This window comes from Pogona vitticeps, chromosome 6 (assembly GCF_051106095.1).
Source record: "Pogona vitticeps strain Pit_001003342236 chromosome 6, PviZW2.1, whole genome shotgun sequence".
NCBI classification, from domain to species: Eukaryota; Metazoa; Chordata; class Lepidosauria; order Squamata; family Agamidae; genus Pogona; species Pogona vitticeps.
Window position 1 is genome coordinate 2477364 of NC_135788.1, and position 27992 is coordinate 2505355.

The 27992-nt window shown below is 47.0% G+C and overlaps 1 protein-coding gene across 1 annotated transcript in view; it reads right to left on the reverse strand.

The window, feature by feature from the left end:
- Positions 1-908: 908 nt before the first annotated feature.
- PTH1R (parathyroid hormone 1 receptor) overlaps positions 909-27992 on the reverse strand; it is a 104632-nt gene continuing 77548 nt past the window's right edge. Inside the window, exons 3-13 of the mRNA XM_020804960.3 lie at positions 26253-26363; positions 25179-25294; positions 23405-23499; positions 22733-22919; positions 19138-19291; positions 13803-13863; positions 12037-12103; positions 9716-9810; positions 5764-5905; positions 4828-4869; positions 909-3808 (exon numbers count right to left, since the gene is read on the reverse strand). Of these exons, the coding sequence (XP_020660619.2) occupies positions 3446-3808; positions 4828-4869; positions 5764-5905; positions 9716-9810; positions 12037-12103; positions 13803-13863; positions 19138-19291; positions 22733-22919; positions 23405-23499; positions 25179-25294; positions 26253-26363 (1433 nt within the window). The 3' untranslated portion in view covers positions 909-3445. The remainder of the gene's footprint in view (positions 3809-4827; positions 4870-5763; positions 5906-9715; positions 9811-12036; positions 12104-13802; positions 13864-19137; positions 19292-22732; positions 22920-23404; positions 23500-25178; positions 25295-26252; positions 26364-27992) is intronic.

Genomic DNA, 27992 nt, shown 5'->3' on the forward strand with positions numbered 1-27992 from the left:
GGATCAAAGTGCTGCAGGATGGCTTTGATTCCTGCTTTCTCCCTTTGTGCTAAGCCCCACGTGACTTAGAATAAGGAGGGGGAAAGGGACAAAGCAATTCCACAACTGCACAATCATTTTGATCCCTTTCCCCCTTATACAGCTACGGGATTGCTTTGATCGTTCCCCCTCCTTTTGCTAAGCACCATGAGACTATGCAAGCAGAGGGGAAAGCAGGGATCGAAGCGATCCTGCAGCGTTTTGATCCCTGCTTTCCTTTTCTTAAGGCTTAGCAAGTGGAGGGGAAAGCAGGGATCAAAGCCCTGCAGGATCACTTTGATCCCTGCTTTCCCCTCCAGTTGTTTTTTCTCCTCAGCTTACTTCCGTGTATAAGACGACCCTCAATTTTTAGTCTAAAGATTTTAGACAAAAGTATAATACATGGAAAAATACGGCAGTTTGCTGTTCAGAGGAGGGGCTTCGTACCTATTTTGTGCAGGCAGGAATGGTTCTTATTCAGAAGCACAGATTGAGAATGAAAGAAATTGCACATTAGCCCAAATTTCGTAAAAAGAATCCTTTTGCTCGCCAAATTTGCACCGATTATGAAATGGATAGAAAAAAAAGGTGGACCTGATTACACTGGGCTATCTATGCTAGGGAACGAACATGGTTCAACAAGCACTCCTTCTGCCTAGGGAACTGTAGTTCTGGCATGAGGATATATGGATCTCCAGTAGATCACTTTCAACGTCTTCATTAAGTTCCCAGCATTCCTTGAGGGAAATGACCTTTAAAATGGTATAAACCCAAGACACATTTGTTTTCAAATGGCAGTTTCAAGGATCCAAGGCAGAGCTACAGTATTGAGCCTATAGAAGTGGAAGGAAATCCAACTGAGTTGGAACTTGGCTTCAGGCATGCGCATGTACTTTTTATGCCCCCTTTTAAACACGGTGGGCCCCTCGGTCTCCCTGAAAATGCTCACGGAATAAGGTGAGCTGCAAAAAGACCCTGAAAAACTAACAAGGAAGATCCTTCTGGGAGCAGATTTCTAACGGAAGACGGAACCTTGACCCAACCCACTGAGATCAAGCAAACATGGCTAAGATTGGGTCGTAAGAGTAAACCCAACTCCCATTTTAGTCTCCTTGTCTCAGGGGAGAACTTGAGAAAATAATTCTCAGTTTCCATGTGATTAGTCTTCACGGTCATGTTAGATCAAGCTGATGCTCTGGTAAAGTCATAGACATCGAAAACTTTCTGCTCTAGGGTGGGATCCTGGCTTCATTTTCTAGTCATAGAACCCTAGAATCATGGAGTTGGATGGGGCTTTGAAGGCCATCCAATCCAACCCCCTGGTTCAAAGCAGGAATCCCAATCCAAGCAGATCGGACAGAAGGCGGTCCAGTTTTCTCTTGAAGGCCTCCAACGTTGGGGCGCTCACCCCCTAATTGGTTCCATTGTCGTACTGCTCTAACAGTTAAAATTCTGCACCTCTAGAGAAGAGGATGAGACACAGAGCACCATGCATTTACATGTGTTGACTGACACTTGAGACTGGGGACCTGGAGTAGGCGCGAAGAGCCCACAACTTAGTCCACCCTCTATGTTCTTCCCTCATAATGCTTCTCCTCTCTATGCCTTTATACCCTCCTCTTTACACAGGGCCATGCACACTCACTGGAAAATGTCAACTATTTTGGGAACTGGAAGGAAGGGTTATCCAACAGTTTGGTGTCGCTCCAGGGGAAGATGAAGTGACTTCAAAAGGTCTACAAAAGATGGACAACTCATGGGTCTTCGGACGTTGTTGAGTCTCAACTCCCATCAGCCCTAGCCTAAACAACCCAAGGTGAGGGATGATGGAAGTTACAGTGTGACGGGCTATAAGCCGCACACCTCGATCCAATAGATGGGCTTTGATCGGAATGCAAAAAAAGTGGATTATTTCTATTACTGATCTACCACCAGCAAACCCTTCACAAACCCTTTCTCCCAATAATTCTACACCATAGACTCAAAGGCCTGCATCTTCTTCCCATGGAACTCTGGGGACGAGACTTTTGGGAAGAGACATCAATGACTCCTATGTTTCCTTAGGGCTAAGAAGGCTTTTTAAAAAAAAAATAATTGTGCAACTCCCTGTAAGGCCACCGTCCGCAACCCACTACCTTTAACGCTACCACAATTTTGAAGTAGCCTGGCACGTTACTCTTTTAAGTCGCTCGTTGCTTTTAAATGTCTTTTTCTTAGGAAGAAAGATTGCCCTTTTTTAAAAAAATGGTGCAAAATTTGAGGGTTTGGGAATCCCTTCAAAAGGTCCTGAAAAAAATCTTTTTTTCCCCAACTTATACATCCCCAATGAGAGAATATACTGGACTGATATTGCTTGTCCCATGGGGTTGGCCGTAGACTAAGGATACGGATGGTCGTTACCTAGTGACCGGAGGGGCATCCTTACACCCTCATCATGCCCTAAAAGTAACACGTTAACAGGGAAAAGCCGTTGCTTGTTAACGTGTTACTTCCAAGCTTTGCGCTCCATGGACTAAAGTTCCCGAAGGTGCTTTGGTGGAAAACATGACAGTTAAAGGTGTATGTTGCTAAAATGAGTGCAACGTTATCCTCCTGAAGTGGGAAGCAGGAACACTGATGCAAAGTTTGGGTGTTCTGCTATTTGTTGCTTTTCTCCTGTTTACGCTAGCAGCTGTTCCCCCCCCCCCCCCAGCATTTTGGCTTCGCTTGGATAAAGACCTATTTCTGCCTTTCCTTCCCTTTGGATTTTTGTTCACTTAAGTTGGTGCAAGGGCGGGAGGTTTGGGATGGGTGGGATTTCCCCCGGTTCCTGTCGCGACATGGGAGTCTTTCAAGAACTGGCTCTTAACATAGAAGCAAGGATTTGGACCCTCCGTAAAAGCTTGCGCTGTTCAGTCCCAAGGAAGGGCCTCCCCCGCCCTTGAACCTCTCTGCCGGGTGGCTCTTTCACACATAAAACCCCTTTTCTTAGCAATCAAAGGGGAAACCCGCGAAGTGGGGACGCTGGCGCTCGGCCCCTGGCCTTCTCGGCCCCAAAACTGGACCCGTGGACCAGGCCGTTCCTTCTGGGCTGGGCTGTCGATAAATTCTAGCGTGTCCGTAGACATGTCCTTAAAAACGCTGAGTTATCTCCTTCGTGGTCGGACAGCGGTGCCAAATTCTGCCGGACCGAGAGAGCCCAGGCCTTCATGACACACCGTGGGGCAGCAGACCATGGAGCAAAGTATCTGGATCAGACCGCTGGCCCACCTTCTACCCGAGAAAATTCATTTCTTGTTTCAAAGTGCAGAGGACAACGGTCTGTAGGCTCCTGGCATTCATTGAGTGGCTAAGGATTCTCTTAAACCCTCAACACTTGGGGGGGAACCTCTTCATTTGGACTCGAAGCCATTTCTATTTCTTTCCTCTCTCTCCCCCACCCCCCAAATTACATCACAGTCTCCTTTTCCTCCTCCACGAGTACCGTCGGCTTGTCTCCGTTGTAGAGTCCCGACCCGTTGAGATACTCCTCATCTTTATTGTACTGTTCTGGCCCAGAAGAAGGGAGGGAATTCTCGGATATGGAGCCGTTTTTGACATATCCCGGCAAGTTCCGATGCCCGTTGAGGGCCCCCGGGATCAGTCTGTTGTTGGCGTGCAGAGCGATCCCTCCTCTGGTGGTGACGTTCGTGATGCTGGTGTGGGACACCATGGGGCCATAGCTGTACGTGGTGCTCCCGCTCCGGGCTTTCCTTTTAAAATCAAGGGCTAACGTCCATCGGCTCCAAGACTTCTTGATCTCGGCTTGAACCTGGCAACCGTTGAGAAAGAGAAAGGGGACTTATTATGGGATACGAAGCAAGGGAAAGCTTTGAGAGGGGTGCCACTTTGAAATATATCTGGGATGGGCACCTTTTTGTATGCTAAGCCTTTTGCCAACTGGGGGACTTGGTAGGGTATAGTTTGAAAGCAAGTCTTCTGCTCCATAGTGCTTAAAGCTCCCTCTGGGTGGTTTATAATTTTAATTAGGCAGGCTGCACATGGCCACCCACCCTAGCGAGCTGAGTACTCAATTTGCCCACTTCGGAAGGATGGAAGACAGAATCAAGCTCGAGCCAGCTACTGGTTGAGCCCACTGGGATTGAACTCAGGTTGTGAGCAGAGGCTTAACTGCAGTACTGCAGTTTAACTATGGTGCCACGAGGTTCCTACAGCAGCCCCTTTTGCAAGCTCTGGCATGGCAAGTATTTGCAGAAGATGTGGGACGGCTCTCAGATGTGGAGGACCTGATTCCAGAGGGAGACAAGGTCTCCGGTCCCTGGGCTTCACGAACAGGTGTGTGTATTTTGATCTGGGAATATTTCCGGGATTTAAAACATTGAGTAGGAAAACCAGGTAGATAAGTGCAAAGGGGTATCATTTGTGAGACAGAAACATGCAGCTGGGAGCCTTGCATGATCCATCCATCGCTGGACTGCATCACTCCAAAGTCTTGGAGGTAGCAATAATCGTTAGTCTCAGTCCAAGTAAACCCACTGAATCCATGCCATTTACATAATGGTTGACCTTCCAAATTCAAATAGATTGACTTCATCTACTGCAGTTGAGACTAACAAGCATTTCCCCATGTTAAAGAAAGACAAATCAGCCTTCCTCTGTAGGCTCAGAAGGCTGCAACCGGCAGGATTAGACCTTGATGGGCTGACAAACGTTTGTGTTTATTTTTCCCTAGGAGAGACCCCCTGTCCTGACAAGGCCCTCTAAAATTTCAAGAGGCTGTGACTTTCCACCATCCCATCAAGGGCCCAGTTGGAGCTCTAAGAGACTTACCTCCCCATTGCAAAAACAATAGATAATGGCCACAAAAAATCCCTAGGAGGAAGAAGAAAGAAAGAAGCAAAGAAAGATTAGACTCATCGAACAATGGATTTGGAAGGGGCCTCTAAGGCAGTGGTCCCCAACTTTGGGCCTCCAGATGTTCTTCGACTACAACTCCCAGAAGCCTTCACCACCATCTCTGCTGGCCAGGATTTCTGGGAGTTGAAGTCCAAGAACATCTGGAGGCCCAAGGTTGGGGACCACCGCTCTAAGGCCCTTGAGTTTGACCCCCTGCTCCCTTCAGGAGTCCAAAGCAAAGGAGATCTGACAGAAGGTTGTCCAAATTTCTCCTGAACGTCTCCAACGGTGGAGTGCTCCCCGCCTCCCCCTGAAATAACTGGTTCCATTGTCGTACTGCTCTAACAGTTAAGAAGTTCTTCCTGATATCCACCCCAAATCTGGCTTCCTTGTAAACATCTCGCCCTCGCCTGTCCAACTGCGTAACCATCTCTCCATCATCATTCAGAGGCTCCCAGACATCATCAGGTCCACATGTAGCATTCTCGGGTAGCTGCTTGGCCATCGTGATATCGTTGCCAAGAACATGATCCCACCCTTCTATTCATTTCTCCCCCGTGGCTGCTGCTCCATTGCTTGCTTCCCTCTTGACCTCCCGCATTGTTCCTTTGCCCCTGACACATTGTGGGAAAACAGCCACCATGGGTGAACGAACGGGCATTGTCGAATCAATGCCAACGCAAATCCCACTGCTGGTGGGGGTCTACTCTAGGGAGGACCAAGACTCTCACTGAGCCCTAAATGTTGATTTTAAAGGTTAAAAAGGGGGACACCCGGTTGGTGGCGAGCCCAGGATTCTCCCCCAGCTTCCCTGGGTTGGCCACCAGGCGGTCATCCTTGAAACCGGACCTTGGAGGAGGCACGTCATACCTGGAAAGAATTGAAGAGCATTTCATAGTGCATCTGGATCTGCCAGAGGATTCCTGAGACTTCTGTGTATGGCATAGCCATAAAAACGATATAATGAACTCCAAAGAGAGGCATTAAGACGAGGGTTGATTTCAGCAGCTTCCTGCAGAAGAGAACAGAGGGAAGGGTAAGAGAGGTGCTGGCTCGCTCTCAGCTTCCAGAGCTGGCTGGATGATGGTTAACCAGGAGTGGTTCAGGATCAGTTGGCTAGATTAGAACTGGTCACCTTTTCCGAGACAGGGCGGCCATGTCTTGATTTTAGTGTCCCTAGAAGTTGTGCTGCAAGGGAAACGGCTTTGCTCTGAACTGAAGGCTAAAGATTATGCAGCTGGGTCATGTTGAATTTATACGGCTGCAGATGTGAATATCAAACATCCAGTTAGCCTGGATGAAACACATGGGTTCATGGATTATCACATACGTAAATGAGAAAACGATCTGTAATCAACCCTTCATTGCATGCTGGACTTCCTAAATATATAGGTATGAATTTTTAAAATTATTATTACAGTATTTCATTTGATGTTATGAATCCCGCACACGGCTTTCCACAGTTACTTTTTCTGGACTCCAGTTCCCCAGTGGGAATGCTAGCTGGGGGATTGTGGGAAATGTAGTCCACCGCAGTAACTTTTTTTCAAGCCACATTCATGCATGCTCTACAAGCCATGGCTCTCCGTTTACACGAGGACGATGGCCGTGTTTGCAATCCGACATAAAAGAAAGGGGAGGGGAAATACTGAGCATTTCTCACAACTTTGGAAACAGAGAGAGAGAGAGAGTAATGTGTGATCAATGATGTAGATGTTTTCATTTTTAAAACCCCGAGCCGTGCATTAAAATATTCGCAAAGGGTTATACTGCATCCAAACAAGCTCTCAGTGGCCCAGGTAACAGCTGGAAGCATCCTCTCTCCTCATCTCAGTGGTCCTCCTAAGAAAGGTGGTCCTTCGTTTCTGATACACTCCTGGCCATGGGCGCTGTTCTCAGGGCAAAACCCCCAAAAGGCAGACCGGCGAGGGCGACCCCGGTGGAAAGCCTTTGCCGATCCTGGCACTGTTGACCGAGCTATAATCTAGAACGGAACTTCCCACACTCTACATCATGTGGCTGGGTTTTTAACTTGGTCTTTGCCTCCGATCCGGCTATAGGATGTACGTTTTGACTCCTACTGTTCTTGCAGAGAAGAATGAAAAAATCCACACGTTTTCTCCTCACCGGGCAACAGTATCACAGAATAACAGAATAATGAATTTGGAAGGGACCTATAAGGCCTTCAAACCCTGTTCAGTGCCAGGATCCAAGTGAGAGCTTTTATCCATTCCCCTGTTTTATATTCTGGGCCTTTTATTTCCATTTTTTTTTTGGGGGGGGGAGTGTTTTTTTGGGGGGGGCAGGCATACTATCCTGCATGCAAAAAATAAAAATAAAAAATTCCACATTTTGTGCAAAACCCTTGCATATTGAGCAAAATACAAGGGTTTTTTTTTGCCACAAAATGTAGGGCTTTGTTGTAAAATATACATATAAAAAAATTGGTTTTATTTTTTTCCTGAAACTGCTGCTGCTCAAGACAGAGCTGGTCTTTTCCGTCACGTGAAGCAGCAAATAAAACTTCCTGTGGTTGATGATTTTGTTTTACAGCAGAGTGCTTTGATAGGTTGAGATATTCTTCTTTATCAAGGATAAGATAATTGGCCTGCGCTTTGCCTCTCCCACCCCGCCCAATTAGCTAACCCTACTGTAGCTTACGAAGTAGCAGTCTGAGATAAAGTGCCTTCGTTTGCAAGGTCTCTGATTTTTAAGTTGGATTGTGGACGTAAGGATGGTGGGAGTTTTTACAACCTCACAGGCTGCCTATGGTTTGTGTGACTGGGAGGGTCTTTTCTGGGCTTGGGTGACTGTCAATCTATCCAGCACTATCCAATCGTTCCTTACTGCCTGTGAATTCAAAGAGAGTCCCGCCTCCCTGCTAAAGGCTTCCTTTCCTCCTCTTTCGCCCATAGGAAGCCGTCTGTTTTTTATGGTTTGCTGTTGGATCTGTTCACGACAGCAAGTAATGAAACAGGTTTATTCTTTCTACTAAAGATGTCTCAGAGTGAGTTATTGAGACCTGGAAGTGCCGGTTCGTGAGAAAGAGACAGGCTATCGGGGGGAACAGAAGCTACTCTCCTCTGTCCTTCTCCTGTGTCATGAAAGGGAATTTTTCACCAGAAATTTAAAGCTCTGCAGCCAGGGTTACGCTGGAAATAAGGTGAAATGCTAAACATTTATCTGATGAAACTGCATTGTCGAGGAGCCAGGACTGTTTTCTATCTCGGACTAAGAGTGTGCACCGAGGAGATATAAAGTTCAACAGAGCAAAATCCGTTCTTATGAGAAGCATAGCCAAGGACGGAGAAGACAGGCCGTTGGGGTCCCGAACACCCCCTCTGAGATTCCTGTGGCGACAGGATTGGGATACGACACCCAACCGTGGCATGTCACGATGCCACAGACCTCCAGAAGGCAGCTCAGAAAATAGGAATGGATGCGACATCTGGGAATCATTTAGAAGCTCTCCTCCCTACGAGAACATTTTCTGCCTGGAAATGATGCCGACTGGGAAAAGGAGGGGTTGCTTCGCCAACCGTTGCCGTGGTACCACATGGAGGCAATTACCGAGGACCGGGCACCCGCCGTGGCTCGGCTGAGCGCCTTTTCCCTCTGCTGGCAAATGGGAGCCGCTGGGGTTGGGGGCTGGGAAAAAACCCCATAAAAGTCACAGAGTGTCTCCAAACCTTAATTAATAGCAAGCCTCCAACAGCATGAAATAAATCCGTAGGTAAATGATAGGTCTTGAAAATGCCAGGGAACACACTTGGGCAGTTGTGGAGGCCAATAGCAGCCGAAGCGCTGCACTTCGGATGGTGGAAGCGCCAGCTTCCTAAGCCGATCTTCCTGCTGAAGCAGAGATCCAGAAACCTGGTGACTGATTTCACCAGACATGTAGTGGCCTATAGGGCTTGGTTCAAGCAGAAAACCCTCTGGAGACAAGGGCGTGTCTGGGAAATACATTTAGGGTCTAAATAACTGAACGGCTGATTCCGTTTCTAGAAGAGGTGCACCCTTCAAAAGAAAATACTGTTTATTTATTCAAATTAAAGTTGCACTTTGCTTGCTTTTGTTTCATAATTGGCCAGTTGGGAGGTAGCATGGCTTTGTTTTTCACGTCTGATTTCTCAGGTAAGCGGTCCTGAAAGATTTCCATGCCTGGAGGGAGAAAACTGTCAGAGGAGATGTATACTCGAAGGCTTTCAGGGCCGAGATCCGATGGTTGTTGTGGGTTTTCCTGGCTGTTTGGCCGTGTTCTTGAGGTTTTTCTTCCTAACGTTTCTTCCTAATGTTTTCTTCCTAACGTTTCTCTGCAGCCGGCATCTTCTGACTCCTGTCCTCTGAAGATGCCGGCCACAGAGACTGGTGAAACGTTAGGAAGAAAAACCTTAAGAACACGGCCAAAGAGCCTGGAAAACCCACAACAACCATCGAGAAGATGTATGTTTGCCTTCCCATGGGACCTAACCTGAAGCTGAAGATTTTGATGGGTTGTTCAATTTATTTGTGAATTGATGGCCTTCCATTGGGATAGTTTACTCCACTTAAAAGTTTCAAGTTGCTGGATTTGGGCAGTGCCTTTCCCTTTTTCTTGAGCCATCTTTCTAGATTCTCCTAGAATTTTTTAAGCCACAGAATGCCAGATTAGGACTCAGGAGACCTGAAATGGAATCTCTGCACTGCCACAGAAACTCTCTGGGGAGCGATGATGCTAAAACCTTTTCTTAAATGGGTCACCTCACCATGCAAAAACCTACTAGGGTTGCAACAAGTGAGGTGTGACTTAATAGCACATGCTGGAGGGTTGCCGGGGACTTACCTATACTGTTGTCTTGTATCACACCTCCCTGCGTTTGTCTCTCGAAGTTTGGTGGCCAGGACTCTGATGATTTTGATAAAGAGAATAAAATTTGCCTGAAAGAGAAAGACAGAGGTAAAAGGAGGGGAGTCACGAAGGTGTATCTTGGCTCCTCCCTTCACAGAACATGTGCCAAAACCAACAGCAAAAACACTATAGAAGTGATTGGTTTAACCAATTAAACCTAATCAATTGTTCCCTCCTGCCTCTGAATCCAAAGAAGGTTCTGCCTCTCTGCCTGGCCTTTTCCCCTTGTCTGTTGCCGGTTGGAAGCAGGTAGTCTGTTGATGTCTGTTTGCTGAAAGCAGTCAGTCACGTTTTTCTGTTTTGCTGTGTCCTATGTTCAATCGTGAGTAAATGAAAACTTTTATTCCTTCTCTTATTCATGTCTCAGAGCAAGTTATTGAGAAGTAGGGGCTGGTTGATGAGAAAAAGGGGTGGACTGATCTGGGGGACTAGAAGCTAATTAATTAATTAATTAATCAATCAATCAATCAATCAATCAATCAATCAATCAATCAATCAAAATTCGGCAACGGCAAAAGAGGAACATCAGCCAGAGTGATGCCTTACAAAATGTCCTCCTCAGTTTTGCTCCTCTTGGTTCTTGTTCACACTTTTAAACTAGTAAGGTAATCATTACACCCGTCTATTGTAGTCTGTCCTGTGGAAAAGAGTCGACGTAGCTCCCAGGGAGTTGTCTGGAGGGAGTCATTGCTGGGGGACAGCAACGAAATATCAGAAATAGAAGCCAGGAGCTGGCATCGGTGGTTGACCCAGCTGGTGGCCGGCCGAGGACCATCGCTGCTCATGTTTAAGAGGCGTGAATGGGTTTATTATCCCCTGAATTCTGAAAACCCCCAGCACTGGAATTCTTAAAACGAGACAGAGATTTAGGGTTGGGATGAAAATCTTGAATGCGAGGTGACATTCAAGAGCATATTTTCGTTATCAAGTTTTGAAGGCAGGCTTTTGCAAGCTCCTTCTCTTCCTGGAAGCTCACAGAGAGGGTTTTCCTCCTCCGTTCCATTAGGAACGACCAACTCTCCAAACCACACAGTGGTCCTTGGATACGGGATCCCGGGAGGGGAGAAAGATGACAGCAAAAAGAGACCTGGCAGAATTAGAACACAGAACCACCAGGCCCCGTAAGCCTTTGACCTTACAGCCCAATTGCTAGAAGAGAATGAGTTGGATGAGGCCAAGATTTTGCTGCCAGGGGTGAGTAAGACCCCCTAGGATGTCTTTGCAGGAGCGTTTGGCAAATGCGATTCTGTTTGGAAGCAAAGAACTCTCTCTGTTGGAAAGAGTAGGGTTTTTTTACCCTCGTTGCCACTGAAACCCAGGTTCTGCCAAACCCGGGCATGAAAAGATTGCATTTTCAGACAGGGGCTATCTTGGAGAAGCTAAAGCCCACCTGGAGCTTAGCTGTTCTGCAACTCAAAATAAATTACAGAAATAAAAGCAAGATTGCCATCCGCTTCTCTGCCGTGTTGCACTCTGCCAAGCAAAATGTGAGAATCAGACCTAGCCCTGAGTACGGGAAGGATTATGCTGCTGAGAAAGAGCACACGCTTTGCAGATGGAGGGTCCAGATGCAGGGGGAGGTTCCCTTTTTTTGGACTACAGATCCCAGAATCCACCAACCACCATGGGAACTGTGGCATTGCAGCCCAAACTCAGCCAGCCAGCCAGCCAGCCAGCCAGCCAGCCAGCCAGCCAACCATCCATCCATCCATCCATCCATCCATCCATCCATCCATCCATCCATCCATCCATCCATCCATCCATCCATCCATCCATCCATCCATCCATCCATCCATCCATCCATCCTAGCCAACCATCCAAGCCAACCATCCCAACCATCCCAACCATCCAAGCCAACCATCCCAACCAACCAACCAACCAACCAACCAACCAACCAACCAACCAACCAACCAACCAACCAACCAACCATCCATCCATCCATCCATCCATCCATCCATCCATCCATCCATCCATCCTAGCCAACCATCCAAGCCAACCATCCAAGCCAACCAACCAACCAACCAACCAACCAACCAACCAACCAACCAACCAACCAACCAACCAACCAACCAACCAACCAACCAACCAACCAACCAACCAACCAACCAACCAACCAACCAACCAACCAACCAATCTTCTGCTTTTTAATGACATTTTCACTACCACAGGGGAGACCCACCCCCCTGGCAAGAAAAACGTTCCCGTGTCTTTTCTCTGGTCTTCCCCCTTCCCTGATCCGAACTTCTCTGACTCACCATCACAGCTGTGAGGATGGGCACCTGAATAAACCACTTGAAATAGCTGGCACTTAAATCCCAGCACCTGCAGAAAGACAGAGAGAGAGAGAGAGAGAGAATTATAACCCTTGCATCTTTTCTCTGTCTTTCAGCAATGTCAGAAAAGTACTTCAAGGGCATTGGTCGCCACCCCTGGTTCTTTGGGTCGTGGGCGGCACAATCACTCCCATAATCCATCTGACCAGTTTGGATGTCACAAAGCAGTGCATGTTTGGTTCCTGCTGATGAGCAAAGTGTGTCTCCGTTCGCCAAAAATAAAATCAAAAGAGAGCCAGCTGCTGGGAGATTTCTCTGCTCCTGCACGAGTGCAAAAATCAGGCTTATTCCACCTCGTCAGCAGCCATGTTGGCAAATAAATAAATATAGTACTTAAAAACTGGCTGGATTTTAGTTTTTTTGCACAAAATACAAGCCTTTTTTTTTGCACCCCAGTGCAAAGTGTTTCCTGCCCCAATACATGCTCCAGTTCCAGTTTGGAAAAGAAGGGCCGTCGCATGAGAATTCCTCCCCTGGGACCCGTCATGCCACCAAGCTCACAACCAGCGCAAACCTCACAACCATGCTGGGGTATTTGATCTACATATGAGAAGGAAATGGATTTTCCCCACCAGAGCTCACCATATAGTTTCATGCTGGCTTGAATGGGTAGTTAAGACCCATTGGCTTTACAAAAAACCCTGCTTCTGGTGAAGGAGAAACTGCTGTCCGTCAGTTCTTCTGCAACACCCCTGCTTGGCAGGGAGAAGGTCCGGAGCTTGGAAAAGTTACTTTGTGAGACTACAATTCCTGGGACCTTCCAGTCTGCTGGCTCACAAGCCAAGCTAGTTCTAGGAGCTGTCATCCTGAGAAGCGAGCGCTTTCAGATTCTCGGCTGCTCCTTTCCTCTTGCAGAGATAAGCTAAATGGGGGTGGATGAGCCTCGTGGCACAGTGGTTAAATGGCAGTACTGCAGCCAAACCTCTGCTCACATCCTGGGTTCAATCCTAGGTAGCCGGCTCAAGGTTCACTCAGCCTTCCATCCTCCCGAGTTTGGGAAACGGAATACCTAGCATAATGCTGGGAAGAGAGGCAGTGTGTAGCCTGCATAGTTGAACTGTAAACTTGCCCAGAGGGTGCTTCAATGCTATGGCACAGTATATATATTTTATTTTATTTTATTGGTGAAATTGGGGGTGGAGGACTTCTCTGGTTGAGACCCACACCAAAAGCATGTGTGGCCTAAGGCAATGGGCAGAGTATTTTTTTTCCTCCCATACACCCAACAGATACACACAGGGACAAAATTTTACATTTATCACCATTACCACAATGAAGACAATGAATAAAGAACCATCTGAGTTCATTACAGACTTGGTCCTCATTTCTTTCCAGACTTCTCCAGGGCTTAATGAAGGGTGAATAACAATTAGCTAAAGACTATTTTCTATTCATTACAGACTGCATTTATATCAACTTAGCCAAACCTGCGCCTTACATCCAGTTAGGGAGAAAGAAGAAAACCTGCCACTGTCTGGAGCTATTTAAATAGTCAAGGGTGTTTAAATAAAAAAGGAGAGTGATTGACAGCCGAGGGAAATGACCCGAGAAGCAGCTTGTAATTAAGAGTTATGACTGCATCACCCGCGTTTTTTTTTTTTTTTTAAGAAACAGAGTTTGTAAGTTTTGTTTACACGCACAAAGTAAAGGACCTCGTTGGCCCCGAGGAAACTCTGCTTTAGACTTACTCTGTGTCTGCTAAGGTTGCCCGTAAGCTTGCCCAGACTGTGACGAAGACAGCAGGGAGTCCTAGAAAGAAAAGAAAAAAAGGTAATAATGCGTGAATGTCCATCTCTGCACTTTGGAGGGGAGCCCCACAAGATGGGAAAAGTCTCTCCCCCACCCCAAAAACTTTCTTCCTTCCTCATCCCCACCCCGTCACAACAGAGATAAATCAGATGGAGTTCCTTGGGGCCAAGATGGACATGGGGGTTATAAACCTTTCTGTTCTCCTACAGAAAGGGGTCAGGTGTCATCTGCAAGAGATCGTGGCCAGTTCTAGCTCTCTTAAAGCGGGAGGGTGGTGTGACTGAAAATGGAGCTACTCCATTTCGACAGAACTTCAAAGTCAATTACTTGCTGGGACCCAAGACTGTCAGACCATGTTCTGTCCTCCCAGCTAGGATGGGCGGTGGAGGCTGGAGGCCAGCTGGGAAAGTTCCTGGGATTCGGAGTGAAAAAAATAAAATAAAAAAGGAAGAACGGTGCTGAAATCTGATTTCCCCCATGTATCCACCTAGCTTGGTGCCTTTTGTAGTAAAGGTCTCCCTGGAAATTCCAACCCGAGGAACCTTTCCTTCTGGGACAGGGGGTGGTGGTGGTGGTGGAGGACAGAGCATGTGGCCACAGAATCAGATCATGGAATGAATCATGCAATTACAGAATAGCGGAGTTGGAAGGGGCCTTGAAGGTCATTGAGTCCAACCCCCCTGCTCAAGGCAGGAATCCAAATCCAAGCAGATCTGACTGAGGGTGGTCCGATTTTCCCTTGAAGGCCTCCAGCATTGGAGTGCTCACCACCTCCCCTTGAGGTCACGAGCTCCGTTGTCGTACTGCTCTAACAGTTAGGAAGTTTTTCCTGGTGTTCAACCGAAATCTGGCTTCCTGTCGCTTGAGGCCATTGTTGCGTGTCTTGCACTCTGGGATGATGGAGAACAGATCCTGCCCCTTCTGTGGATGACTATCTTTCAAGTATTTGAAAAGTAGTATCTTCTATCCCTTCAGTCTTCTTTTCTCAAGGCTAAGCCTGCCCATTTCTTTCTGTCTTTCCTCCTAGGGCTTGGTTTCCAGTCCTCTCATCATCCATGAATAGATCTCAGAGTGCAAGAAATAATTTTTAAAAAAACCCATGAATACTTTTTTTAAAAGTGAAAATCAAGAAGCGAATGAGAAGATGGAAGCATTCTAGCTCCAAATTGGTCACCCTTCTTTGGTGTTATACACCAAGGTTAGCCAATCAATGGCTAGGTTCTCAGATAAATAAATCACAGCACCACAGATTAGGTGTAAGATGGTCCCCTATTCCTCCATCCTTGCTCTTACTTTCCCAGCCTTCTATTGCCTCCCCTTCCTGGCGCACTGTAGACTCCTAGAGGCAGAGACCTGGAGGATCTTTAAAATTTTATTTCATTTATTTTTTTTGCTGCAGCTTGCTGCTTGAACTAAGAGCAGCCATGCACACAGATGGGAGTGAATCACTGCTTTATTTCTTAGTGAATGACACACACACACACATAAGAACACACACATGAGTTCACCCACACCCACACAGCAGCGCAAGCTCCAAGGGGTGGCACCGCTGGCATTGACTTCTATAGTATCCACATTGTATGCGCTGTGCATCTCCAGTCCTTACGCACAGTGTGTACAATGCAGGTCCTATAAGGTCAGGATATCTCGGGGACGGGGTGCCACGTTCAGAGCTGCTGGCTGACCCAATGCTCCCTCTTCCCGCACGTGGCCCACGGAAGGTACCGACGGGCTGCGTAGAGCCCACGTGGGCAGATTTTGGGATACTAGGAAGCTTTTGTGTTTCCCCCCCTCCAGAACTTCCAAGATTCAGTAATTAAAGGCTGGTGGAAATGGGAAATAAAATCCTGATTAGGCATCCTTCAGTCTCGAGAGACGATGGTAACATGGTCTGAATAGAGGTCTTGGAACAGCGTCTAGTGTGGCTGAGAAGGCCAATTCAAGAGTGACCATCCCTTCCACACTTGGAGACAAATCCAATCTGTCCCCTGTCCAGCTCCCTGATTTTGCTGAGTTTGGGACTGTCTCTTGGCCTCAGCCTGCTGGACAAGGGTCTCTTCAAATTGGGAGAGGCCCTGATGCACCGCCTGCCTCCAGGCTGAGCGCTTAGATGTCAACGTTTCCCATCTGTTGAGGTCTATTCCTAAGGCCTTCAGATCCCGCTTGCAGATATCCTTGTATCACAGCTGTGGTCTCCCTCTGGGGCGATTTCGCTGCACTAATTCTCCATACAGGAGATCCTTTGGAATCCGACCATCAGCCTTTCTCATGACATGCCCAAGCCAATGTAGACAGCACTGTTTCAGTATTGTATACATGCTAAACATTCCAGCTCGTTCTAGGACTACTCTATTTGGAACTTTGTCCTGCCAGGTGATCCCAAAAATGTATCATAGACAACGCATATGGAACGTGTTCATCTTCTTCTCCTGCCGTGCACAAAGGGTCCAGGACTCACTGCAGGACAGGAGTGTGCTCAGGCCCCATAAGAGAAGTGTGCTGAGCTTGTAGGGTGAGCCCCATCCTGACACAATGAGATATTTGGCTCAAGACACGGATTCCATGATGCCACTTTAAAAACAAAAGACAGTTTAATTCAATGAGTTCAAATCTCCTGGTGTCTTTGGCCGTTCAAGAATGGCCAAGCGCTAGGCAGGTGTTTTTGAGGAGAATTCTTGCAATCAGACCCTTAGGGGACAGCGAGGGTTTCTGTCTGTCCAGGGCATCCTCAGATGACATCTCTGGAGAGGACCTCAGAAGAGAAACGGCATGATTTATAGAGCAAAACGCTTTCTGAAGTTCCACCCTGTTTCCTTGCCAACACAGAATCTCCTACAAGGGAGAAGAAACATCATCTTCTAGCTGTAAGATGTCTCTGGCGTGAAAGGGATCAAGACTTAGCTTGGAAACTCATTCAGACGATGCGTCTCCTGGATAGATGGGAAGTAGGAAGACCTCCAGCTTGGAGGACCCTTTTAAAGAAAAGACTGACCACGAAGACACAGACTAAATTGATGGCCGGCTTGATGAAGTTCATGGAGAACCGGCTGAGTGATGGCTAGCGAAAAATGTCACCTCCACGGTCAGAGAGAAACATCTCTGTTCATCTGATGCTGAAAACGTACGATGTCGGTGCTTCTTCTGAAACTTGACTGTCAAATTCAGGTTCTGGTGTGCTTTTAAATGAATGGGTTTATGGATCAGGTCGTCTACCCCTCCCGGAAGAGGATCTGACCCCAGAACGGCGGCAGGTTGTTCCTCCCGTCTAAAGAGAGATGGAGCTTGTTGGTGGTAGCGAACGCACAAGGAATTCACAGGGACGAAGGGTTAGACCAAAAGACGGAGTCCATTGGATATCGGCTCGGCCTCCGTACGCTCTCTTTTGTTCCTAACGAGCCATGGCTATTTCTACTGGCCTGCCTACTTCCTGTCCTTAAATGACTTTGTGGGGAAACCGATTTTCGCTAATGACTTTGCCCACTTTCCCCACATCCTGTTTTCAAACCGACGACCCAACCGCGCTGAAAAGGGCTCCTTTTGTTTCCTGCTCAAATCCCAAGGCTCAAGGTCACCCTGTCCTCTATATATATATACTCTGAAGGAAGGAAACCGGAAAAGAAGAGCAGGGGCGAGGGAAGTAAATTTGGGGTGACTCTCTCAGGAACCCACAATCAGGCAGACCCCAGGATGTGGTGCAACTCAAGAGGAGGGCAAGCATCACTTCATGGGGGCTGCAAGATGGCAAAGTCTTGTGTGACTCCGACATCTCCTTTACCCTATGCCTTGACATCGTATTTCAGAGGGACGGACAGAAGCCCGGCTCAAAACGTTTGGGAGCCCCTGAGCGACTCGTAAGTTTCCTTCGGAAAAGATTGGCTTATTTTTCAAAACACGCAGGCTGAGAAGGAGAGGAACAGAGAGGTCTATGGCCAGACGTCATCTGTGAAACAGCGCCCGTTTCCACGCAAGGTTGGCTGAGCATCCTCTATTTCAGTCATTTGCATGACTGTCTGACCCCGTCACTTATTATTGGCACCTGGGGAAGCACAGATACATTCTGAAAGCCAACTCAAAGAGCAGGGGGGTCCCAAAAAAACCCAAAACAAAATAAAAATGATAACAAGGAAACTGGATCTCGGATCAGCACCACCTTTGGCAGAAACGTTCACACTTCTTGAAAAACAACCGGACAAATGTTTTGGGTTTGGATGAGAAGCAGTTAACCAATGAAAACAGGAGTCCGCTTCTGGGATTTTTCCTTTGCCTGGTGTCCCTTTGTGAATGGCAGGCAACACAAGAGGGGATCCGGTAGACCATCTTGACTGCGGCCATGGGTGTCGTCCCATGGGTGTCGACCCAGGGGTGTTCTAGTTGCCACCGGCCATCACAAGCCATTCAAGAACATCAAGCCATTTGTACCCAGTGAAGAGGCCTCTAGGTATTCCTGTTCATCAGACAAAAACCAGCCATCACCGCCTGTTTTTAGCTGATCACCGATTGATTTTGGATGGGAGGAGTGCTTCAGTTTGCCCACCAAGGTGGTTGTAGGTCAACTAATCTCATTCGTTTGGACCTTGGGAAGACCAGGTTTGCTGGAAACGATAAGGAGGGCAGGATTGGGCAGGAGGAAAAGAGGAAGACCCAATGTGAGATGGATTGATTGCCTAAAGGCAAGCCACGACTTTGCCAAACCTGAGCACGGTGGTTAATGACAGGACACCTGGGAGGTCATTAATTCACAGGCTTGCTAAAATTTGGTAATGACTTCACAGCACCGTAGATAGCCAAAGATGTGCAGTAGCTGCTGAAGAATGGGTTGTCCGTTGTCTGGCTCATAATGAGCACCTCTCTTTCTGAATGTATCACTACCCATCCCCTGTAACCTGGCTTAGCAGTTTCTCAGCCCAAGACAACACTTGTCCAGTTTATCATTTGAAATTCTGCTTCGGTATTCCTCTTGCTATTGTTATAATGCGCGGTGAAGTCACTTCCGAATTACAGTGGCCCTAACGCTCTTTTTCAGGTACTTGAGATGTTCAAACAGCAGTTTACCATTCCTTGCCTCCAGTGGGCTTTCGTGGCTGAGCAGAGATTGGAACCCAGGCTTCTCGAGTCGTCGTCTAGCGCGTTATCATCACAGCGTTACTTGCAATTGAGATTTATGGACGTCCACAACACCTTCCCAACAAATCATGAACTTTCCCAGAGTCTCCTCTGTCGTGCAGAAGACTCCGAGGCTGCCAAGCGGGAGGACCGAGAAGAGACGAGACTCACCCCAGCCGAATAACGTGAATCCCCAAAGATATTTCTTCTCCGAGAAGAACGCCATGAAGATGAGGCTGTGGAGGTAGAGGCCTTCCACCAGGATCCAGTAGTAGTTGGTGGCCAGAAAATAAAGGAACAAGGTCACGGCTACCTTGCAGCCCACCTGAGAGAGGGTGAGAGAGGAAGGAAAAAGGAGTTAACAGCACGGTCCTGAGAGCTGTCCGGGGAGCCGGGAGACCATCGGCGTCTACAAGCTCAATACAGGGATCCAAATCAAAGCAGATCCGATTGAGGGTTGTCCCATGTTCTATTGAATGCCTCCGGTGTTGGAGCGCTAACTGCCTCCCAAAGGAATCAGTTCCATTGTTGTACTGCTCTAACACTTCAGATGTTTTTCCTGATCTTCAGCCTAAATCTGGATTCATGTACAGTGGTGCCTCGCTTAACGACGATAATCTGTTCCAGGAAAATCGCCGTTAAGCAAAAACATTGTAAAGCAAAATTAAAAACCCCATTGAAACGCAGTGAAACCCGTTCAATGCGTTCCAATGGGGTAAAAATTCACTGTCCAGCGAAGATCCTCCATACGGCGGCCATTTTCGCTGTCTGTATAGCGAGGAATCAGTCCCTAAGCACAACAGGGAGCCATTTTAAGCACCCAGCGGCCATTTTGAAAACCCGATGATCAGCTGTTTTTGATAGTCGTAAAGCGAAAATCGGTTCCCGAAGCAGGGAATCGATCATCGCTAAGCGAAATTCCCCCATTTAGACCATCGTTTTGCGATCACAATTGTGATCGCAAAAAGATCATCGTAAAGTGGATTCGTCGTAATGTGGGGCAATCTTTAAGCGAGGCACCACTGTACCTTGAGCCCATGATTATCAGTCCTGCTGTCTGGGATGATTGAGAGCAGATCCCACCTCTCCTCTGTAGGACTCCCTTTCAAGACTTTGAAAAGTGCTATCCTGTCTCCCCTTAGTGTTCTTGGCGACATTCAAGAGAAAATTGGACAGCCGTCTGTCAGACTGCCTGATGGTCTTAAGATACCTCCTTCCAACTTCACGATTCTACGATTCTGTCCAGAAACATCTTACAGAGTGAAGCTAGGATGGAAAAATCAACATTGCAGTCACCCATTTGGTGGTTTGATTCCCCAACGTGCCTTCTTGAGAGGGGCTGGACTTGATGAGCCACAGGCTCCCTTCCAGCTCTGCAGTTCTAAGAGGATGATGATCCCTATCATCCGACAAGAGTCAAAGATGTCTCCTGTCTCTCAGGATTAAACTATATGCTAGGTGATTTTAGGTTGCAGCTACATTTTAAGTTGTTTCTCACTTTGAGTTCAGAATATGCAGAATATGCACTATACACTGAAAGTGGGGTGGGTGGGTTAAATCTTGCACCTGACTGATTTGCCTACTGAATCGTCCTCCCGGGGGGGGGGAACGGGACTATTGGGGGGGGGGGCTTTAACAGCAGGGTTTTTTTAACCCCTGCAGAATAGATTGTGGGACTGTCAATTTAGAGGCAGGAAAGCCATCTGGGCAAGACATTTAAATCTGCCTGTCTATGCTTGGTGGTGGGCTTGAAAATGAAAAGTAAGGTTCGATTATCCAGGGACTACCCTGTTTCCCCTAAAATAAGACCTAACCTGAAAATAAGCCCTAGTAGGATTTTTCAGGATGCTTGTCATTGAAGCCCTACCCCAAAAATAAGCCCCAGTGAAGTGAAACCCTCGCCTCCATCCTTGTGCAGCATGTAGATGGTTGTACATGAAAAAAATTAAACACCTGAAAATAAGCCCTAATGCATTTCTGGAGCAAAAATTAATATAAGACCCTGTCGTATTTTCGGGGAAAGAGGGTCCATTAAATCAAGGGGAGACCCAGCTTTGCCTGGAAGGCCAGGGAGCTGAATCTGGAGTGGGGCACAGTGCCACCTAGTGGTGAAGGCACAACCACCTTGAACTTAACGGCACTTCCTCTTGGCTGATTTGAAAGCTAAGCGTAACACAGCCAGGTCAGAAAACGGATGGGAGACCATCAAAGACCTATCCAGGCAAGGGTGGGAAGAATCCGGGCCCCAACCTTGGACCAGCTGCCCATCAAAGCTAGTAGTATTCCTCTTGAACGAAGCCATTGTCTGACTCCACAAAAGGCAGATTCGTACAGTCTTGGGTGTTTCTTGTGCCTTTGCCGATGGCCATAAAATAATGTGTATTTTTTTATAATTTATGTAGCACTGCCAATGTGCATGGTACGTTAAGAGAACAGTATAAGGAAATATATTTCCTTCTCTAAGGTGCTTACGGGGGATGCCGGAACAGGAAGGAAAGAGGGAACAGAGATGGGATTGCAACCTCACAGTTGTTGCAGTTGTCTATACTAAGATTTCTCTACAGGATGGCCCGGGAACAAGGCAAAAAGGATGAGGCTGAGGCTTTGGGCCCATCCTGAGAAGGCAGGATTCTCGGGGGGGGGGGGGAAGACCACCAGGCTGGGAAAGGTGGAAGGCAGCAGGAAAAGAGGAAGACCCAAATATGAGATGGATCGACTCCCTCAAGTAAGCCACAGGCTTCAGTTTGCAAGAGCCCAGCAGGGCAGCTGGGTCATTGATGGGTCATTTTGGAGGCCATTTGTTCGTGGGGTCAACATCGATAACTTTCAGAACGAATCTCCGTGATGAGAGAGGGCTGGATCTAACACATTTCTGATGCTTGTATGAATTAGGGAAGGGCATGGATGTGGAGGCAACGGAGGGTGGGAGAAGACTGAGGGTCAAACTCAATAACCGGGCATGACATTAGTGTTCCGGAGACGTGATTCAGGAGGACTTCCAGGTCTGAGAAACAGGCTCAAAAACGGACCACCTGCTTGTGTCCGGAAGACCGACCTCAAAAAAAAACCTTGAAATAATAAAATACTTAAAAAACAAAACAAAACCTCGAAACAAAACCTGCGAAATGCCCCTGCTGTGACAACTACACATCATCAGCACTCAAGGAACACCCTCTTCTAATGGCAGGTCGACTGTAACAAAGAGCTGAGCTCAAAGAGGGTGAAGGAAGTCACCCCAGGAAGGAGGAGGAGACCAGACCATAGGACCAGGAATATGAGAAATGGATTTATATAGAGTTAGATTGTGAGCCCGTCTACTCCGGTTTTGCCAATGCTGGTTGGCAGAAGTTACGAGCAGAATTCTTTCCAAGGTCTCACTGGGGATGCCTGCTGTTCCCTTCTGGCTTCCCATCCAAATATTAACCCGGCCTGACCCTGCTTAGCTTCTGGAATGAAACATGATCAGCAGGTACCGGGTGGTATCCACCTTTTCCAACAGAGAGCATCTGTGTGCTTCCAGGAACTCTGTAAGCAGGGCGCAAGGGCCATGATCTCCTCCCTGGGTTGCCTACGGAGCGTGGGACGAGCTACAGTCTCCAACAGCTCCTGCAGGGAGAAACCTGATCGCCTCGGAGCTGCCCCGGGAATCTTTGTTGGGTTTGTGGTCAACTCTTGTGTGGATGCAACATAGAAACGCTTACGGGAGGCCCAACGGAGAACTCAGCCACTTAGGGGAACGGGAACTGCCGCTCGAAGGGGTACTCACCAGGGATGACTTGTCCGGTGGAGGCAGCTCGGTGATGGTCTTGAAGTCTTCCTCCGAGATCCGCTCCATCTCTTCCAGAGCGGAGCCAGAGTAGAGGACGGCGTCCTTCACGAAGATGCTGATGGCTCGGAGCATGAAGGAGACGAAGAGGTGCATGTGGATGTAGTTCCGTGTACAGTGCAGGCGCCTGAATCAGGAAAGAAAGGGGGGGGGGGAGAGAAGGAATGCTTTTGTCTTCTCCCATGGCTAACATTTGCAGCAGAACCTCTCAAAACCTTCAACCCCAAGAGTGCTGACTCCGTGACACCTGATGGCGTCTACCAACCTCCACAGTTTGACGGGGCTCGCTTGCAAACGAATCTGGGTAATGCCGTAATAAATGTTTCAAGCTTGCCCTTAAAACACACACACCCCGAACGAACAAGAGGACAAACTTGCAACCCACACAAATCTCAAGCTGTGTGCATTTCTTCGGCGCCGTGCATCAAAAAAAAGAGGACACAGTTGTAAAGGGGGGTGTTCCACAAAGTCCCATGGGAAGTACAGGGGCTTTGTGGAAAAACTGCAGAATTCAGAGTACAGGAATTCAGAATTCAGGTCTCTAAAGCTTTGGTGTCTTAAATCTAGCACATGGTGAAACAAAAATATGGAGACGGAGTTGGAACGCCTTACCTGAAATACCCTAGAATAAGGACCGCAATGGTCAGGGACCCCAAGGAGATGGAATAGCCGACGGTATAGATCAGATAGAGGCGGTAGAAGACCTCCTGTAAGAAACACACAATCTATGATTAGCCTGGAGAAAAGAAGATTGAGAGGAGACAGGATAACACTCTTCAAAGACTTGAAAGGTAGTTATCCAGAGAAAGGGCAGAATCTGTTCTTGGTTGTCCCAGGGTGTAGGATCCACCCTAATTAGCGCAAGTTGCAAGAAGCCAAATTTCAGCTGAATGTCGGGAAAAATATCTTAACTGTTAGAGCAGTATGACAATGGAACCTGTGACCTCAAGGGGAGGTGGTGAGCGCTCCCAAAGCTGGATGGGGTTCAAGACAAAACGGGACCACCCTCTGTCAGATCTGCTTTGATTCCAGCCTTGAGCACGAGGTTGGCCGTAGAGGCCCTTTCCAACTTCAATATTCTACAATTCTTTTTAAGGGAATGAACGTAATAAATGAAGGGATGAAAAAGGGGAATTAACTCTGTGCTCTGCTGCTTAAGTGGTGGCAGGATCCTGATAAAAAAGAACGAGGTGCATCATTTTGCAGAAATAGGGTGGGCCTTTCAGGAGACGAATCAGCTTGTACTTGTCAAGGGTCTTCAATTCCACGCAAAACTTTGCGGGAGTGAATGATAAACTTCCAAACAACTCTGATCACCACACGTAAGAGTCAAGGTTCAGGATATGAAATATCTGACCTTTCCAAAATAGTAAAGATCACCGTTAGAGGCAAAACGGGACAAGACATTTCACATTGGCTTCTCCAGGATGCAAGAAGATGGGGAAATTTACTTTTTTGGGAAAAACCCGCCTCCCAAAGGCTGACTGTGGCCACAAATAACTTCTCTTCTTCTCAATAGCTTTCAAAACAGATGTTAGAAACACTGTTTATTTCAGCCAGCGCATTTCTGGGAATGTTACTCCAGGGTTTTCAACCGCTGCAGCTTTTTTGCCGTACAACCAGTTTGTTGGGAGGCCCAGTGGGGAATCGAACCCCCGACCTTTGCATCCACGGCCCAATGTCTAAACCACTGAGCTGTTGGGAGTTATAGCTTCAAAATAGCTGGAGGGTCACACGGTTTTCACCGGTTTTCACGCAGGATGGGAGAGACCATCATTTGGTGGTAGAACCCCATGTGGCGATATCCTTCTTTTCTTCTTGTTGTCTACCTGTTTGTGAGGTTTTTTTTCCCCACTACCTCTCCCAGAATCCCCCAGCCAGCATAGTCATATTGTCCAAAATGGCATGATGATATATTTGTTGAATGCGTAAACCATCCACAGTGGCCTTAGCAGCCGGATGGGCAGCATAAAAGTCTAACAAATAAATAAATAAAATCCAAATCACAAGTGCGGAAGGTCCTACCCTCTCCAAACTACCACTCCCAGCACCCAATGGGAATCTGGGAGTAGTAGATTTTTTTTAAATAAAGGAAGTTTCTTATTTTTTTTTAAAAATATATATGAAGTTTCTTTTTCCTCTGTTGTTTGAGAAACAAACATTTGCCATCACCAGCTAGCTCTCTTTATACTGACTCAGGGAAATTTGGGGATATCATTAAATAAATAACTTTTCTAAGCTTGGTGAGGAGATGGTTGCCTGGCCCTTCAGTCTTGCCACGGCCGGCAGAGCTCCCTGGGCTACAGATCCGAGGCCTTGCTCAGGCGGCTGAGTGCAAAGATACAACCCTTCAAACGCTCAAGAGACGGAGGCGAATTTTGCTCACCTTTTCCCCGTTATCGATGGGGAATTTCGGACATTCACTGTAGTTCGCCCAGGTGCGGTTGGTGTTGGGGGCCACTTCCCAGCTTCCATTCAGGTCACAGCGCCTGTAGGCGTGGGCTAAGGAGGAGGGGAAAAGAAGCGTTGAGAGGGAGAGAAACGGCAGCGAGGCCTAGTGGAGGCTACTGGCCTGAGCCACAGAAGCGTTTGCCCTTGCCCGAGCATTTTGCGGTGAGCATCTCCCAGTTCTGGTCATAAGCTCTGTAGGATAAACAGGGATACAAATCCCCCCTCCACTGCAGAGGAACTGGCCTCTTTACATTGACAGAAAGGCCGGGAATTGATTCTCTTCTCAGTGGCAAGAGCATAGAAATCACCCGATGATTGTAGTGGGAGATTGCACAAATCTGCGCCATTCGCAAAAATTGGACAATTTATGGAAATTGAAACATGGTGTGAAAATAGGACGACAATGGCTGTTTCTCAGGCATCCCAGGGATGGTGAAGCACTGGATGGGTTGTTTGTGCTTTTCTTAGCAATCGGCCATAAATGAGCCTATGAAGGAGCTATCTCCAAAATGCCCCTTATGGCTCTTACGAAAACTCAAGATTGTGGCTTCCTTATAGAGTTAGTCCGGCTCATATTCCATCTTCCTCACTTCCTGCAGCCTTCCACTTCTCCCGGCGTTATTATAATGCTTCCCTGCCCCCCCTACACTCATGAAAATGGGTATCAAATGAGATCAAAACATTTCACTCAATCCTTCCTCCACTTTTGTCCAGTGCTAAGGGCCTCTTTCTTTGCTTTTCTGAAAGAGGGCTTCAGATTAACGTTGATGTCTTGGTGCCATTACTAAGGAAAACGAGATGAGAATTAAAAGGCCTCTTTAGCTGACCTGCTCAGCTGACCTCTTCCTACCTGAGATCTGCATCACAAGAGATTTTTGGGCAGGTAAATCGAAATGAGCCTCGCGCCTGTTTCCCTGCCTTTCTCAGAGAGCCGGTGCTTGGGCTTTACCATAAAATGTTCTGCTTATCTAGCGGAGGGAGCGGATCTGCGCGAACATGAGGGATTTACCATCGTGGTTGAAGTCATAGATGTAATCCGGGCAGGGTACCGCAACCAGCTTTCCAGGGGCGCCTTCTGGCCAACAAATAAGGTTGTCCCATTCAGGAACACAGTATCCGTCTGCAAGGTGGGGGAAAAAAGAGGAAGAACTGTAGACACCAGTCTCAAAGGAGGTATGTTGTGAGCTTTATCCAAACACTTGCTTTGCCTCTGATCTTGGGACGGTATGTATTTATTTTTAAATGAACTTGTTTTTTCTCACTGCATAGATCATCCTTTTGCTCTCTGTTGCTAAAGCGTTGCACTGTCATTACCAGGAGGCAGGAGATCTGCAGAGAGAACAAAATGCCCAGTTCCCTCTAGTGTCTAATTCTGATATTGCACCTTGAAAATATCTACATATTTATTTTGTGTTTTCAATTTCTAATACTACAAACATAATGAGGAATTAAAATTGCATTTAAACGAACTGGCTAAAACGCAAAAGATTAAACAGAGAAGCATACATTTCCAGTTGACATGCATTTAAACCAAAAGTAATTACATAATGTTACTCACTACGTCCAGAGTAACTTAGTAACAACTTGCTATGTTACTTTCAAAGGAACATGTTATTTGTAAAATCTACATTACTCTTGGAAACAACTAGTTATACACGGCTACATTAGTAGTAACTATTTACATCCATGCTGTAGTTTATGTTTCTTCAAATGCTGTGGATATTTCACTCCACTGAGATGATTCCAATTCTTCTTGAAATGTTACTGCCAGCAACCTACGGCCAATACCTTTCCTTAAGATGTTTTTGCTAGATTTAACAGCTTTCTTTTGACAGTTTGGGCGGAAATTCTGGGAAGATCACTAGGTAAAAGCCAACACCTAACTTGGCGTTACCTTTTTTATTTTTATTTCAAGCAACGGATGTGAGGTAGAGAGTTCTATTAGGATCTGTGAGATTTCTGTTCTAATTGTATGCCCTTGCAGGATGGTATTGTTAAAAAAAGAGGATACAGTAACTTTTCATTTAAAGAGGTATTTTAAATTTCTTTTAACTTTCCAAACGAATGATGTTTCTAACATTCATTTGGTTGATGTGTGTGTTCCGTGCCATCGTGCGGGAATGGACTTCTAGTGACACTCAAAGGGCTTTCAAGGTAAGTAAGATTATTTAAGGAGTGGGTTTACCAGTTCTCCTCCCCCCCCCCCCCGTGAATTCCATGGCTGTTCTCTGGAGTTCTAGTCTGCCACTCTATCCCCTGCACCACACTGGAAATCATAATGTGCTGTCAAGTCCGTTCTGACTTATGGCAACTTTTTTCAGAATCGGCCAAACATTCCCCTGCAGATGCCGAAAAACGTGGATGCATCAAACACTATACATTGCATGGTCTCTGGCTCCTTCTAGTAGTGACCTCTGGTAAATACACTTTGGAAATAATATACCATATTTTTCTGTATACAAGACTATACTTTTGTCTAAAATCTTTAGACTAAAAATTGATGGTCATCTTATACACGGAAGTAAGCTGAGGAGAGAACAAAAACAAGTGGTTGGGAAAGCAGGGATCAAAGCGATCCTACAGTGCTTCAATCCCTTTCCCCCTCCACTTGCAAAGCCCCACTTAGATTTCTTAATTTTGGATTAGAAAAGTGGGGGCGTCTTATACATGGGAAAATACGGTAAATATGTACTTCTGTTTTTTTATTTTGCATTTTCAGGCAGCGGGTAAGTGAATCAGTGGATTCTGA